Source organism: Delphinus delphis, chromosome 3 (genome assembly GCF_949987515.2).
Source record: "Delphinus delphis chromosome 3, mDelDel1.2, whole genome shotgun sequence".
Lineage (NCBI taxonomy): Eukaryota > Metazoa > Chordata > Mammalia > Artiodactyla > Delphinidae > Delphinus > Delphinus delphis.
The window spans coordinates 84,439,144-84,457,164 of record NC_082685.1 but is presented as its reverse complement, the minus strand read 5'-3'; the positions used below and the strand labels follow the sequence as shown (position 1 = coordinate 84,457,164).

Genomic DNA, 18,021 nt, shown 5'->3' with positions numbered 1-18,021 from the left:
GGGTGACACTGGCATTTGGGCAAGCACCTCGTTTTCCTTAGTATCTTTCAGGGACTGACAGCCTGCAGCAGTGGCTGTTGACAGTCCTTCATCTGCCTTGGTTCTGTTGCCTCTCGTCTAGTGTCTTATTCTCTCACACTCTCATCCAAGTGACATCTGGCTGTGTGGATCAGTACCACCAGTCACCTCACAGAATCTTGGCTTGCTTTATTTGTTTGTTTGTTTATTTGTTTGTTTATTTTAACATCTTTATTGGAGTATAATTGCTTTACAATGGTGTGTTAGTTTCTGCTGTATAACAAAGTGAGTCAGCTATACATATACATATATCCCCATATCCCCTCCCTCTTGCGTCTCCCTCCCACCCTCCCTATCCCCCGCCTCTAGGTGGTCACAAACTTGGCTTTATTTTTAAACGCCAACCTGATAAAACTTAGAGCTAAGGGGGTGAAGGGAACTAGATGGAGTGAAACTTGGGTACTTCTGACAGCATTAGTTTTTCCTTTTATTCTATTTCAGTTATTTCCAGTTTCCTTTTCAGTTCTCCACAAGCCTCAGTCCCTCAAATGGTTGCTATGTTGGATAGTGTATTTAAAGTTAATTGGTAAGAGCAACATTCCCAGTCTTTATTTCCACTTAAAACTCTGAATAAAGCTAACAGAGTACTTTGATGAACTCAAAACTCATCATTACATGCTTTCCTTGTATTTTGCAAAGGTTTACGTGGCTGTCTTACACTCTAAACAATAAATATATTTGTATTTTCAGGGAAATTTTGGTGAAGTATTTAAGGGCATATTAAAGGATAAAACTGCTGTTGCTGTTAAAACGTGTAAAGAAGATCTTCCTCAGGAACTGAAAATAAAATTTTTACAAGAAGCCAAGTAAGTTCTCTAAAGTAATGTAAATATGTATTTATAATATAAGTAAGTGATTCATTAAAACGTAAATTTGAAGATATCTTAAATATGATTTGATGAATTAGAAGTAAGCACTTTCAGGGCCCTCAAAAGTAGGCACTTATTATACAATGTGAAAACAAAAAGTTTCTGTGTGTTTGAGTTAGACTGCAGGTCAGTTAGGAAATCACAGTCAAAAGAACCAGATGCTTTTGAGAACAGTGAGTATTCTTTGAGTCCTTGAAAAATATTGCAGTATTTTTTGCTTTTATCACACGTGCATATACACATATGCATATATGCAGTGTTGTGATTGTCCTTATACTAAGAATATTACTGTATTCTATATATAAAATCCATAATTTAGACATATATTTAGGTATATAATTACATCTTTCCTACCCTCCTTAGATATTATTGCTTGATTCTTTATTCCCAGCTGTTAGCTTTATTTTCTGAGAATCTCAAATTTCTTCTTCAGCTCATTGCATTGTTTCTTTTCTAACTGATCTTTTAGGATGATTTTCTTCTCTTTCTTCTGTTTTAGCTAGAATTTAATGTTCCAACCTGCCAGCCCTATGTTGCAAATAGTTTAAACTCTTCTGTTAGTGGTAAAATCTAATATATACAACAAAACACAAAACAAATGGAAAGGAGCTTTGGATAGAGTGAGAATGGACATATGAATGGGAGATGGATGAGTAGGTGGATAGTTGGGAGGGAGAGAAGGAGAAGGAGGATATATAGATCCATAGATTGGTGGTATAAAGGGAAGGAAGGAAAGGTGTGTGTGTGTTTGTGTGTGTGTGTGTGTGTTGTCTCCATCACTGCATTGTATATAAAATTGAAGTTTTTGGAAAGTGCCATGGGAGAACAGAGGACATGGCAACGAAATAACTAAATCCCGTGGCATAGAGCATCTTGATGTCATTTCTCCATCATCTAAAAATGGATATTTATAGCAATGGATTAAACTAGTTGGGTGCATTTATTAAATATTATCTGTGGAATAAAGTTGCAAACCTTTTTCATGTATATTATTAGCAATTCAGAAAAAATATCCTATGATGAATTTAAAGGTATGCTATCACAATTGAAACTTATAGCCTCATTATTTTAGTTATTCATAGGTATCTTAAGGTATCTTGCTTTCTAATTTGTGGATTTTTTACTGAAAGATAGAGTTTAATTTCTTCTTTTAAAGTGAGACTGAAATTTTATGTTAAAAATGACAATTACGGGGCTTCCCTGGTGGCGCAGTGGTTGAGAGTCCACCTGCCGATGCAGGGGACACGGGTTCGCACCCTGGTCCGGGAAGATCCCACATGCCGTGGAGCGGCTGGGCCCGTGAGCCATGGCCACTGAGCCTGCGCGTCCGGAGCCTGTGCTCCGCAACGGGAGAGGCCACAACAGTGAGAGGCCCACGTACCGAAAAAAAAAAAAAAAAAAAAAAGACAATTACATCCATGCAAACTCCCAAGTATCCTTTAACAGATAATAAAGCTATATATTTAGCTATTTAATGTCATTTGGATTCATCCTGGCTGTTTTGTGGAATTTCTTTATTAAGCAGTTTTCAACCTAAGAAATGACATTTTGGATTACAGTCAATCATTCTAAAACTTCCTTTTTAATTCCTCATAGAAACTGCAAACTCAGTTATTGACAGAACATTTTCTTTATCTCTAGAATTCTTCCCAGTGTACTTTTTCATTTATTAAATTTATATATTTTCAATCGATAACATTTTTCTTAGAGCTATCTCTGCTTTAGTTGTACATGTACAGCACACATATAAACTGTTTTATCTTTCTCCAAATGAAGTTATTTTTTTCATTCTCCTAGAAAGGAAACTGTGTTTTTTCAAATATGAGTGAATTTATAACTATGTCAGTAGGATAACATGGAAGATCATTTGGTAACAGAAATCATCAGGGTAGACAGGCCTCTGAGGGAATCTAATCTATTTTTAACTCATGCTTGGGGTCCTATAGATGAGTCTATGCTTTTACAGCTCTCTGAAATTCTGCCTTTATCCAAACTAAAACTTCTCTGCCTCAGCTTAAGTCTTATATTACTCACTGTTTAACCTTCTGCCAGTTTTCTCAAAACTTCTTGAGTTTTTACTATTTTGAAGTTGATCATGATCATCAAGAGAGTATGTATTGTGAAGTCTAAATATGAAGTGATTACTCTACTCTATAGCATTTACCAATATGAATCGTTCTATTTTTATTTGTTTTAAATGAAGTATATACATAAAATAAAACAAAACAAAAAGATGCTGCCCTAACAGCTTACAGGTTTTGGTCCACTAATACTTTCCAGCTTTTGTGAGGGTGGCTAAAACCAGATTCTTTGAAGGGAGTTCTGCATATTTTGGACTAAGTAAGTTATTCCTGTTTAGCATGCTTATTACCTATTCAGAGTAGATAATAATTTTTAAATGAATATTTAACTGAATAAAAACTGACTCATTTATATCTATATTTTGCCAAGATTTGTCAAGACATATACATCCCATTTATCATAATTTGGGTTCGTACTAAAGTTTTAAAAATTGTGTTGATTAAAGTGCATTCTGCTTGTGCACACTACTCATGATCATAAATTAATGCTTACAACTTAAATGGTAACTATTCTTATACTTCTCTTATCCAGAATTCTCAAGCAATATGATCATCCCAATATTGTCAAACTTATAGGAGTTTGCACACAAAGACAGCCTATCTACATAATTATGGAACTGGTTCCAGGTAATATGATTTTAGAGGTTTCCTCAATGACGTTTTAATGTCATGTTTTATTGCTTTTATATGTTTAGTCTCTTTGATTTCTCCTTGTTAAGTTTCCAAGGATTTTGTTTAACATTTTCCTGATGATGAAGAGCTTGTACACATACTTGGTATTTTTATAGTCTATAATACTTGCCAGTTTCTAGAAAGTGTCAGCCAACCTTTGTAAGAGAAGATATATTATTACATTGCAGTTACACATGGAAATTAGTTATATATAATCTTTCGGTGAGAAAGGCTATTTAGATAAATAGTCTACTTAGGTTTGTTTTATAATAATGAAAGTACTGTCTTGTATTTCATTCATTGTATATCATTTTACAAGTACATTACCATACATCCTTTTGTTTAGTTGTATGTAATAATATCATAATGTTTTGGGTCACAAACTATGAACTTGTTTGATATGTGGACAAAAAAAAGGTGATCTCTCTAGGAATTTGTCCTTTTATTTCTTTCTGGTGACTTTTAACACCTCCAGGTATTTTGGTTAACTACTTTTGCCAACAAACAAGGATAACATCAAACTGATACCGTGTTATCTTTATTTTTATTGTACATCTTTCTGTTGTAGAAAATAGAATCAGAGGTAAAATATGACCTTGATAAGATTTATAAATACAGTATTTAATAACTGAAAAGGATTTGCTTTGTTACCTTAACTATTCATTTTACAAGAAGAAACTTAAAGGAATATAAAACATTTTTCTAACTTTAATATACATCACATAAACCTGATATTGTAGATTGCCCATTAAAAACTTTTCACATAATTTTTTCATTATTAAAGGTTAAATTGGTCCAATTTTACCATGCTGGTTTGATTGTTATTGGAATATTTCTTTATTACCATATAACTGAAGGATTCCTAGATCATAATCATTTTCATCCTCAAATGGCAATATATATTTGCATGGTTTACACTATTTACGATTTATATCTTAAAGTAGCTTTCATACAATTTTCATACAAAATTTTTAAAACAATTGAATAGCCTATAAGTTTAATTAAAATGGGATGTTTAAGTATTATAAATACATAAAACATTCACATAATGAAAATGATGCCCCCAGTTAATAAGGGATGTCACTGAGAAACTTAGATTTGAGAGGTAGGGCAGACTTGATGAGGAAAAGTCATTTTGGTGTTACTATGACTGATTAAAGGAGCATGGTAACAAATTCCTGATGGCAGGTCTAAATTGCATAAAGCAAAAGATAGCTTCGGAAGAGAGCCAGGAAAGTGTTTATCTGGACACTAAATAGTAACCTTTATTGATATATTTTTTTAATGATTAAGAATAATAAATTTCATTAGAAAATGTCCTACTCAACAATCTAATCTTACCCCAAAGCTAATTGCTATTTATTTTTTTGTGTTTTTTTCCCCTCAGGAAAATATTTACTATAGATACCATGATTTTATGCAAATGTTTTAATTATTCAAAATCTTAACATTGCTGATCTTTTTTTCTATTATTAATATAACATAGTTTCATTGTTTCATATTCATCCATATAGTTCTACCTTTTCTTTATAATGGCTACAGAATATTCCATTATATGGCTTTCTATAATTTAAATCGATCTTCTAATTATGGATACTTTGGTTGTTTCCATTTTTATTATTTGGGTTTTTTTCTTTTTTAAACAGTGCTTGAGTTGGATCTGAGTTTATGTGCATTTTGATTTATGGTTAATGTATTAGCTTTCTATTGCGGCACAACAAACGATCATAACATGGCAGCTTTAAACAATATCCATTTATTACCTCACAGTTGTGTAGGTTAGAAGTCCAGGCAGGCTTTACTGGGGTTCTCTGCTTAGGGTCTCATAAAGCCAAAAATTCTTGGCTGGAGACACTGGGGAAGAATCCATTTCCAAACTCCTTCCGGTTCTTACAGTTGAGAAATGGGCTAAGGTTCCCTTTCTTTTCTTGCTGTGAGCCAAGGGCATCTCCCAGCTTCTTAAGGTTTCCTACATTCTTTGATCTTCAGACCCAGTGTGTCACATCTTTCAAGTGCTTTGAATTTCTCTAACTTCTCCTTCTGTTTTTCATTTTGTTCTGTTTTGTTTTTCAAAAAAGCTGGGAGAATACCCTCCACTTTTTTGAAAGGTCTTGTGATTAGATCAGGCTCACCTGGCTAATCTGCCTATTTTTAGGGCAACTGTGCAATATGATAAAACATAATTATGGGATTGATATCTAATCATGTTCACATGTTCCAGGGATTAGGGTGGGACATTACTGGGAAGCCATCTTCAAATTCTGCCTACCACAGTGGACTTTGCTAAATTTTCTTGGAGGTTAGTTGCAGTGTCTGATCTGAAACCACATTGAACTTTTCGTACTCTGTTACATTAATTCCATTTGTCAACCTTATAAGATGAATACATAATTTTTGTAGCATCATGCTTTGTCATTTCTCATTTGGAAAATATCAAGTGACCAGGTTATATAGATCTTCCAAACAGTGAAGTAATTCATTATACAGTATCAAAAGACCACATTCATTAATGTCATCACTAATCTCACTGGAAAAGTAATAGGAGGTATCAATTTCTTTATAGCAAATGTGTTTTCCAAAATTTTAACTTCATTGCAAAGCTTGGATTTTTTTTTCCCTGGTAGCAAAAACTGTCAGTTTTTTGCCTTGAAGTGTTGGACCTACTTAATTCAATTTTGAGAGAATGTCTGTCAAAAATCTAATATTTAATAATCATAATTTGTCAATCTTTTTGAAAACAGATTTATTGATATGTAATTGACATATACTTTATGTATGTACACTTCATTGTATTGACATATGTATACACTTGTGAAACCATCACCACAATCAAAGTAATGAACACATCTATCACCCCCAGATTTTCCCCATGCCTCTTTGTAGTCCCTTCCTCCTCCCCCTCTCAACCCCTGTCCCAGTCAACCACTGATCTGCTTTCTGTCACTATATATTAGTTTGTGCTTCTTAGAATTTTATATAAATGGAATCATATAGTCTGTACTATTTTCTTTTTTGGGTCTAGTTTGTTTCATTCAGCATAATTTTGAGGTCCATCCATGTTGTAATGTTTATCGGAAGTTCATTCTTTTTTATTGCTGAGTAGAATAGCATCATATGAATATATCACCGTTGTTATCAACTGTTGATAGACTTTTGGGTTGTTTCCTATTTGGGGCTACTGCCAAGTAAGCTGTTGTGAACATCCACGTATAAGTCTTCGTATGGGCATGTGCTTTCATTTCTCTAAGGAAAATACCTGGGAGTGGAATAAATGAATTAGATAGAATGTACATGTTTAAATTTTTAAGGAATTGCCAAATAGATTTTAAAGTGATTATACTAGTTGACATTCCCAACTGTAGTTTCTCTACATCTTCATCAACACTTGGTGTGGTCAGTCTTTAGATATTAAAATTTTATGCAGTAGTGTCTTATTGTGGTTTTTGTTGTCTTTCCCAACTGACTAATGATGTGAGCACCTTGTCATGTGCTGATTTGCCATTCATATATCTTCTTTGATGTGTCTATTTAAGTAATGTGCCCAGTTTTTTAATTGGGTTGTTTTCTTGTAATAAAGTCTTGGTTCTTTATATATTCTGGATACAAGTCCTTTATCAGATGTATGATTTTCAAATATTCTCTCAGTTGACTTGTCTTTTCATTCTTTTAATAGTGTCTTTTGAAGAGCAGAAGTTTTTAATTTCAAACTTTAAATTATGTTTTTCTTTTATAGATCATGTTTTTGATGGTATATCTAAGAAATCTTTGTTGAATCCCAGGTCACAAAGGTTTTCTCCTATGTTTACTTCTACAATTTTTATAGTTTTAGAATTTATAGTTCATTCTATGGTCCATTTCATATGGTTGTGAGGAATGATTTGAAGTTCATATTTTTGGCATATAGATATTCAGTTGTTCCAGCACCAATGACTCTCCTTTCTCTCCTGATTTTTTTTACCTTCATTTTTTAAAATATATTTATGTGTAGTTTTATTTTTGGACTCTAATTTCTGTCGATCTTTTTGTTTGTTGTAATGCCAATACTACACTGCCTTGACTACTGAAGTTTTATAGTAAGTCTTGTATCAGATAATGTTAGTTGTCTAACTTTGTTCTTTTTTAGAAATGTTTTGGCTGTTAGAAGTCCTTTGCATTTCTCTAGCAATTTTATTATTAGTTTTTCAGTTTCCATATAAAGGTTTGCTAATATTTAGATTGGGATTACATTGACTCTATAGATCAGTTTGGGGTGAATAGACTTCTTAACAATATTGAGTCTTCTCACCCCTCTACATGACATATCTTTCTAGTAGGATAGGTCTTCTTTAATATCCCTCAGCAAGGTTCTGTAGAGTTTAGTGTACAGGACTTTCCATCTTTTGTCAAACTTATCTCTGAGTATTTGATCTTTTGTGATGCTGTTGTAAGTGATTTTTTTAAGAACTATGTTCACTATGGAAGTCACAGAAGATGTGAATAACACTGTCAGTCAACTTGACCTACTGACCTTTATAGGACACTCTACACAACATCACCAGGACATACATTCTTTTCAAGTACACGGAGAATATTTACCAAGATAGATCATATCCTGGGCCATAAAACAAATCTCAATAAATTTATAAGAATTTAAGTTCTATGAACACAACAGAAATAAAATAGAACTCAAGGATAGAACAATATGAAAAATCTCTAAATATTTGGGAAGTAAACAATGCATAGCTGAATAACCAGTGGGTCAGAGTGGAACTTAGAAAGTATTTTGAACTAAATGGAAAGAAAAAAAAACCACAACATCTCCGTATTTATATGATGCCTATTAAGCAGTACTTAGGGAAATAAATACAGCACTAAAGGCCTATATTAGAAAAGATGAAAGGACTCAAAGTTTTGACCTCAATTTCTACCTTAAAAAGAAGTGCAAATTAACCCAAAATATGTAGAAGAAAGGGAAAAAAATACAGAAGAAATCAATGGAATCCTTTGAGATTAATAAAATTGATAAAACCTCTACATAGACTCTTCAGAAAAAAGAAGACACAAATTACCAATATCAAGAATGAAAGAGGTGACATCATTATAGAGTCTACAGATATTAAAAAAGATAGTCATAATATTTCCTTAACTTTATATAAAGAAATTCAACAACTTAGATGAAATGGACAAATTTTCTGAAAGACAAAAACTACCAAAGCTCATTCAGCCTTCATAACACCATATCTTTTATAGAATTGGTCATTAAGGAACCATCCTTCAAAGAAAACTCTAGACCTGTATGGCTTCACTGGTGAATTATACCAAAGTTTTAAGAAGAAATACACCAACTCTACACAAATTCTTAGAAAATTGTAAAGAAGAGACTACTTTTCAACTCATTGAGATCATCACGACCTGATTCTGAAACTAGACAAAAATATTACAGCAAAAGAAAACTACAGACTATATGTCATTATTACATATATAAATTCTGAGCACAATTTTAATGAAGCAAATGCAACAGCAGATAAAAATACATCATGATCAAGTGGAATTTATCCTAGGACTACCAGCTGATTTAACTTTCAAATATCAATCAATGTAATTCATATTAATAAAATTTAAAACTACATAATCATTTCAATAAATGAAGAAAAATCATTTGGCAAAATCCAACACTAATTCCTGTTAAGAATTCTCTGAAATTGAGGAATAGAAGAGAATGTTCTCACCGTGAGTGGCTCCTAAGAAAGACATGCTCCTAAGATGACATCATATTTAATGGCAAATGACTGAATACTTTGCTCATTTATATCAGAAATAAGACAAATATGCCTACATTTACCACTTAAACACTATACTAGATGTTCTAGAACAATACAGCAAAAAATAAAGCAAGAAAAAGTAAATAAAAATCACCTTTTAATATGTTTAAGGTATTTTTCACCTTTGCCACAATATTTCTTTGCCAGTGTTTGAAACCAAAATTCTAGCTACTATACTAATATAAAAGACATTATAGCATTCAATGGTAAAACCACTATAGCACTTAAAAATAAATGATTGTTTTTTTGTTTTAAACATTTTTAAAGTAATTTAAGATAACAAATAGTCTTTAGTGATTTTTTCTCTTCAGACACAGCTTCAATATCTCTAGTATTGAACCAGTTATAATCTAACATTCTAATATTACGAAACCTGGGCCAAAATAGCAAGTTCAAAAACAATGAGCTCATAATTTTGACATTTTCAAGTTAAGACCTGGTAAGAAACTCTTCCTATTTTCTCAATTTATTGTTGTTTAAGCCTTATGAATCTTTTCCTTTCTCATCAGTGAACACGTTTACATACCAGAATATAAAGATAAATGAGGCAAACACCATAAGGTTCCTTGTAAAAAAAATATATATATATATTTCCACTATAAGATGAAAAGCTGATAAATACATGGTTATGAAAAGCATAGGAGAGATTTATCCCAGGTTTGCAAGCCAGTTTCAACATTTGAGAATTTGTTAATGTAATCCATCACATCAATAGGCTAAAAGAAAAATCAGGTGATCATATCAATAGATGCAGACAAAGCATTTAACAAAATCCAACACCCCTTCATGAAAAAAATTTTAAAAACTCAGAAAACTTGAGGAACTTGCTCAGTTTGTTTTTTAAAAAATCTACAAAAACTCTACAGCTAACATTATACTTAATGGTGAGAGACTTGAAGCTTTCCCACTAAGATCACAAACCAAGGCACAGATGCCCCTCTGACCATTCCTTTTCAACATCTTACTCAAAGTCGTAGCTAACATAATAAGGCAAAAGGAACAAAAGTTGTACTGATTGGGAAGGAAGAAATAAAACTCTTTGTTTGTAGAAGACAGTTTGGCAGTTTCTTATAAAAGTAAGCATACTTTTACTATGCAATCCAACAATCACATTCTTTAGTATTTACCCAAAGGAGTTCAAAATTTATATCCACACAAAAACCTGCGCAAGGATGTTTATAGTAGCTTCATTCATAATGCCCAAACTTGGAAGCAACCAAGATGCTCTGCACTAGGTGAGTGGATAAACAAACTATGGTACCTCCAAACAATGGAATATTATTCAGCACTTAAAAGAAATAAAATATTAAGCCATGAAAATTCATAGAGGGAACTTAAATATATATTGCTAAGTAAAGGAAGCCAATCTGAAAAGGCTATGTACTTTATGATTTCAACTCTGGCATTTTGGAAAAAGGAGAACCATGGAGACAGTTAAAAAAAAAAAATTCAGTGGCTGCCAAGGGTTATGGAAGAGGGAGGTATGAATAAGTAGAGCACAGAGGATTTTTATAGGATATGTAAGCTACCATGTATGACATAATAGTAGATACATGTCATTTTACATTTTTTCAAACACATAGAACATACAACACCAAGAATGAAACTTGGTGTAAACTATGGACTTTGGGTGATAGTGATGTGTCAATATAGGTTCATTAGTTGTAATAAATATAACAAATTCTAACAAGGGATTTGATTATACATGAAGCTCTCTAGTAAGGAGCAGGGATTATATGGGAAATCTCTGTATCTTCTTCTCAATTCTTTTTGTGAATCGAAAACCGCTCTCAAAAGTCTTAAAAATTTTTTTTAACATAAATGAAACAGACTTGGTTGTCTTTGAGTAAGTTTAAGCTCTGTCTCCCTCACTCCATTTAGCTCCTCCTTCCCTCCCATTCGTTTATTTATTTATTTATTTATTTACTTATTTATTTATTTTTGACTGCATTGGGTCTTCGTTGCTGCTCGCAGGCTTTCTCTAGTTGCGGCGAGTGGGGGCTACTCTTCGTTGTGGTGCACGGGCTTCTCATTGCAGTGGCTTCTCTTGTTGCGGAGCACGGGCTCTAGGCGCACAGGCTTCAATAGTTGTGGCATGAGGGCTTAGTTGCCCCGCGGCATGTGGGATCTTCCCGGACCAGGACTCGAACCTGTATCCCCTGCATTGGCAGGAGGATTCTTAACCACTGCGCCACCAGGGAAGTCCCCTTCCCTCCCATTCTAACATTCAGTGTCATATGTGCACGGTTATTGGAAGCCTACAGAGGGTAGTGGTGAAGATCATGAGCTCTAATAAGTGTTGGTGAGGATGTGGAAAACTGGAACCTTCATACATTGCTCATGGATCGTAAAATGATACAGCCACTTTGGAAAAGTGTCACAGTTTCTCAAAAAGTTATACATAAATTTTCCATATAAAGTAACAGTTCTGATCCTAGGTATCCACCTAAGAAAATTGAAATGTGTGTCCACACAACAACTGCAATTGTTCATAGAAACATTATTTATAATAGCCAAAAAGTAGAAAGAATCCAAATGTCCATCAGCTGCTGAATGAATAAACAATATAGTATATCCATACAAAAGTAATATTACTGTTAAATGATAGTGTCATGAGCTAAAAATATATGCTACAGTATAGATGAACCCAAGTCCGATACAAAATGAAATGCCCAGAAAAGGTTTCTATAGATAAAGAAGGAAGATTCGTGATTTCCTGGGGCTAGGGGTTTAGATGGGGATTGACTCTATACAGGCGAGAGAGATCTTTATGGAGTGATGAAAATGTTCTAAACTGTATTGTGGTGACAGTCATACATCTCTCTCTGTAAATTTGTCAAAACTCACTGAATTGTACATTAAGATGTACAACTCTTAAAAAAAAAAAAAAAAGACCAAGAGGCAGGCATTTTGGCCAGAAGCTTGTTAGTTCTATAATCTTGCTCAGTCTACTTAACCATTCTGTTCCCTCCCTTAGTTTTCTTACCCGTGAAGTAAGAATAATAGAGTTGCTGTAAGAGCTAACGTACTGTGATTTTGTATGTGTATACCAAACACACATAGGCACTTTACATATGTATACGTATATATAATTTATATTTATATATATATTCTTACAATGTTTAACCATAATGACCACTCTGTGTATTCTCATCGTGTCATAATTTTTATTGTTATTATTTTATAATTGACCAACAGAAGAAAGTGATGATTTAAAATGACTCCTAGGGCCTCCCTGGTGGCGCGGTGGTTGAGAGTCCGCCTGCCGATGCAGGGGACACGGGTTCGTGCCCTGGTCCGGGAAGATCCCACATGCCGCAGAGCGGCTGGGCCTGTGAGCCATGGCCGCTGAGCCTGCGCGTCTGGAGCCTGTGCTCCACAACGGGAGAGGCCACAGCAGTGAGAGGCCCGTGTACCGCCAAAAAAAAAATGACTCCTATAATCCAGGCAGAACTTTAACCCAACCTCTGAACTTGCCCCTGCCCCTGACTCTAATCCTAACCCTAGATTTCTTTAGCCAAGTGATGTGACAGCAAATTGGGAAGCATAAAGTTTGGTTTAGCTCTTCCCTTTCCACCACCATTAGTGACTGTTTAGTTTGTATGTTTTAATATTTACCCTTCTTGGGTCTTTCTTTCCTTGTATCTAAAACTAAAGTGGCTGGATTAAAATGGCTTCTAAATTTTAGCTCTAACCTATAATTTTTTAGTTAGGAAAATTTTTCTTAAATTTGAAACCTCTCATCACAAACTATTAGATTACTTCAAAAGAGCATCTTTCCTTTCCTCATTTTACAAAAGGCATGATGGGGAAATAACCAGGTACTTTTCATTCTTAATAAAGTAGCATAATAATAAACAATATTTTACATTTACATGATATTTTACAGTTCTCAAAGGACTTTAATTAACATTATGTCATTTGCTCTACCAGGTGGTATTGTTATCTCCATTTACAAATAAGCTAAATGAGGTTCAGAGAGCTTAGAGTGGCTTGTCAACATCAGTTAAATACCAAGTGGGAAAACTGTGCTCTTTCTATTTTGTATTACGACATTCAAGTTATAATTGGGTCAAAATATATAATCCTTTTATGAATTGAAAATATAAATGAAAATTCAAGCAAAATGCCTATGCAAGTACCCTGTGGGCAGATACATGCATCCCCATTCCATTATTTCTCAACCTTGTGCACAGATAAGTAAACAGTTTATTATGGTAAACAGGAAGATTTTTGTTTGAGTTACTTTTTTCTCTACTGGGAATCAAGCTGTGGAGAGAAGATTTAGAGAACTGGTAGATTAAAAGCAAGAGTTAATAACTGCTTGGTGTCTTATATGCAAGCCATTTCAGAAATGTATTATGCAGAGATTTAAAATGCTCCTGTTCTTGTCAGATAACTGAGCCCTTTGGAAACATAAATCTGAAATACATTTTCACTAGAGTAATGTTTGAGGAGATTATAAGCATTTGAGGATTCAAGTTTAGAGTGACTACTCCAAGATGATCCTGTCTTCATTTGAATCATTTCTTGAATTACAAATACTTTATTTATTGCTTGCTTATAGGTTGCTGGATAAACAAAATCAAACAAAAGGCAATTGTAAATGGTGCTAGGAAATACTGAAAACAAAGACAAACTCTAATATGCTAAAAGATGACCCCATTTTATTTTGCAAACGAGTTGTTTTTTACTTAGAGATTGAAATGAAGGAAATGATGAGAGGACTTATTTTTCAAATGACAAGCCATGACTTAAAGGAGTATTTATAGTTCAGGCAGCTGTCATTTATTTTCACATATGTGGTTAAATTAGGGCTGATGTAAAATACCCTGATGAATAAGAAACCAAGCACCTTAATCTCCAAGTACAACAATGTGAGGTACAGATCCTGGGTAGAGGTAATTAATTTTAGCAAGACAAACATCAGTCTCTAGTCTTGTACTAGATATTGCTAACTGCCCCTTCTTTTGGACCTGGATGTTATCTTTGAGTTCAGAACTTCTTGGAACTAATTGAATGTTATATTATGTGGTACATTCCTCAGCTCTCACAGGTGCATGCTCTTTGGCAATCCTCAAACTTATCTTAATTTTAAAATGACTTATGGCTTTGGAGTTTTTAGAATTACTGAAGAATTTTTACCAGGTTTTAGACAACATCAAAATATCTCTATAACAAGTTTGAAAAAATATTGAGCTCGTGTAGTTTATATTGTCTAGAGATTTTAGCTTAGAAATTTGGACATTATTATTTATATAGTTCTCATAAATGCCTTTCAAAAGAAATCTTTCCATTGTCAGAATTTTTTCTTTTAATTATTCATTTCATTTGTAATTTCTAGGGTATGTTCACTAAGTTTAGCCAGAAGGTTAAATTGTTTTAAAAAATAAATGTTTTCCTTCCCAATTCATAATGAACTTTTATATTTTTACGTGATTCTAAGAGAATCAATTTGTTACATGACATCACAGCTATAGAAGGTTATTATGGGAGTCACTGGAAATGACAGTTTCTGTTCCTTTGATAACAAAGTCCCAGTATTTTGGCTCTGGATCCTTGCCTGGCATTTGTTTCTTTCACTCATTATAAATATAGAAAGGGTAAATTGTGCCAACAAAAGATTAAGGAACATGGCTCCTGGCACACAGTAAAAGAGCCCTTGAAGTCTGAACTGGCACCTGACCTTATACGGATTTAACCCATCTCCCATCATACAATCCATTACCAGATATGTAACAATATCACTTCACAGCAGTAAATTTTGAGTTCAAGGTAAAGGACAAATCTCAAATTAATATTTTGTGCTAAAGATTATAAGATATGTCAACTCAGTGGCTGAGTTTTTTTATGCTGCTGATAATTACTAAAGAAGAACCTAATTTTGTGGGCTTTATTACTTTGTTGTTTGGAGATGCCGATAGAATACTCTTTTTTTTTTAACATCTTTATTGGAGTATAATTGCTTTACAATGGTGTGTTAGATTCTGCTTTACAACAAAGTGAATCAGTTATACATATACATATGTTCCCATATCTCTTCCCTAAAACAAAGTTTGAATGAGTCTAAATGAGTAATTATAAATTAGTGCATTGTAAATTTCTACTTGGAAGAATGGGTAGCTTTTCTATGTTAACTGACATCTAAACTTAGATATTGGTCTTTATAATTCAAGCATATTACATTAATGAAAAGCTAAATAAATGTGCTTAGTTGACTTTTTAATACTTGCAAAACAACATTTTAAAAAGATAGCATCTTTAAGTTGATATTTCTTTCTCAACCAAATGATACATTGGGTTACCCTAATGTTTCATTTGCTGCCTAATATCCCAAAGCAATTGCAGATGGAATAGTTTAAACTGGACGTTTCTCCAGACAATAAAAGCACTAATATCTTTTGGAATCAGTTACTTTACTTAATTTATGCACGACTTAAATTGATAACCTGGTGGTATTCCACACATGTGGTATTAGCATTTTTCTATTGTTGTTTTGGGTAGACCATACCCTTCCTTCCCAGAGGTTGAGCTAAACACTAAAAACATTAACCCAAAAGAAAACTATGAGAAATGAAATCTAAAATATAACAACTATTACTGTATCCCCTCTTTGACTTGAATGGTTATAAAGAAGTGCTTAGGGATTTTCTTTTCTATCAGTGAGCAAAGGTTGGTGTGTTATAACAGATACTAACTTTTCATGGTACATTTGAGCCATTGGTGCATTGTGTATATCTGAGCAATATTACCCATATGTTTTTCATGTTCTGAGCATCTGATGGCACTTATACCTTAAGTACCTCCTGCAAGGAGGCAGATAGCTTGGTGAGAAGGAGAAAGCATATTCTGAACCATATTTTCGCTCTTAGATCCTGTTTTGAAAATGTCTTTCTGATAATTGAAGTTTCTTAATGAATTAAAGGAAAGTGTAAGCGTTATGAACATATATGCCTCCTTCCTCATGGATAAACTACTGATTAGTTTTACTTTTGTTATTGTTTTTAAGTTTTTGTTACTGTACATGGAAAAGTCTTAAAATTTGCAGAGAAACTTTAAAGTAATATAAATGATAAGAAAATTTGCTTCATTGTTAAAAGCCTACTTATATTTGATGCAAATGTTAGAAGTATGAACAGGGCTAGTAAAACTGTGATGAATTCAGCTGAAATAAAAATTTTTACATATAATGTATTTTTTAAAATAAATAAATAGGTTTTTCCCAGTAGTATACCCAATGTATATGACTCTGACAGTGCCTATTTAGTATGAGATTTTCATATTATCAGAACTGTAAGGAGAACAGTTATTAAAACAATGGGGAACACAAAATATTTCCAAGATTAAAAGACAACTGAAAATCGGTTGAATCAAAGTTCTTAAACAATGCTTATTTTATTTATGATGAAAGTTGAAAAGTGAATATGTTGGGAGGTTTTTTATTTACATTGCAGTACCATAAATATTCAAACTATTTTACGTAGAAGCCGAACAAACGCCCCTTGTCAGCATTAGCCAAAGATATTGGCTCTCTCTTCTTTTGTTTATCCCCTTCTAGTTTTAAGTTATTTATATCCCTATCTAGTTGTAAGTTACCCTGTCTATTCAGAAATGATAGGCAAACTCTGGACTAAATTTGTGGAAGAAACTAAAACCTTATCCATTAATATTTGAGAAGTTATGTCACTCTACTCAGATACACCAATATTCTTTAAGTAGAATTGTACTTAAAAACTATTTAAGGCTAGATATTCTGTTAGATTATTCAGTCATTTGGTCACCAAACAGTTACTGAATGCCTCCCGTATATGCCACATGCTGGGGATTCAACAGTGAAGAAAACAGACCAAAAGACCCCACAAAAACCAAAACCTCCTACTCTCGTGAACCCTATGTTCTGGTAGGGAAAGAAATATGTTAAGGAAGTAAAACATATGTAGGATGTTGAGTGGTGTGAAAAGATAGAGCATAGAGGGAAGAGGATAGCAACTATTGGTATGGGCAGAGGTTGGAGTCTTAGAGAGAGTGGCCAGGGAAAGCCTCAGTATGGGTAGAACGTTGAGTAAAATGCCTGGTGGAAGTGAGAGAACTCTGTGTAGACACTGGAGGATGGACATTCGACGCTTCATGAGAGAGTGGTGTGGATGAAGGAAGAGTAAGGGGAGAGTAGTAGGAGATGAGGTTAGAAAGGGGATGGGGTTCAAGCCATGCAAAGCCTCGTAGATCATAGTAATGAGTTATTTCATTTTAAGGAGTCACCCTGCAGTGATTATCTTAAACTGGGCATGCTATGTTCTTGCTGTTCTTAACAGCTTTGAGGGTAACTAATGTAAAGAGAGCTTCATCTTTATGAGCAATTCCTTGGAAAATACTGAATATCTTTTAGGCCCTTGAGGCCTAAGAGTCTGTGTTATGTTGTTTCCAATGGACAGGAATGTGTACATTTTTGCCTTTTTTTTCCCCATTTCCTTCATAAATTCGAGTACATTTTTAAGGATGAAATCAGTCTTCTACTTGCTA

At 33.6% G+C, this 18,021-nt stretch overlaps 1 protein-coding gene across 8 annotated transcripts in view; it reads left to right on the top strand.

Annotated features, from left to right (window-relative positions):
• Nucleotides 1-18,021, top strand: part of FER (FER tyrosine kinase) — a 468,208-nt gene that overhangs the window by 315,347 nt on the left and 134,840 nt on the right. For all 8 annotated transcript variants that reach the window (XM_069540597.1, XM_069540596.1, XM_069540595.1 and 5 more), the window contains 2 exons: nucleotides 769-884; nucleotides 3,561-3,655. In XM_069540597.1, coding sequence (XP_069396698.1) covers nucleotides 769-884; nucleotides 3,561-3,655 — 211 coding nt within the window. The remainder of the gene's footprint in view (nucleotides 1-768; nucleotides 885-3,560; nucleotides 3,656-18,021) is intronic.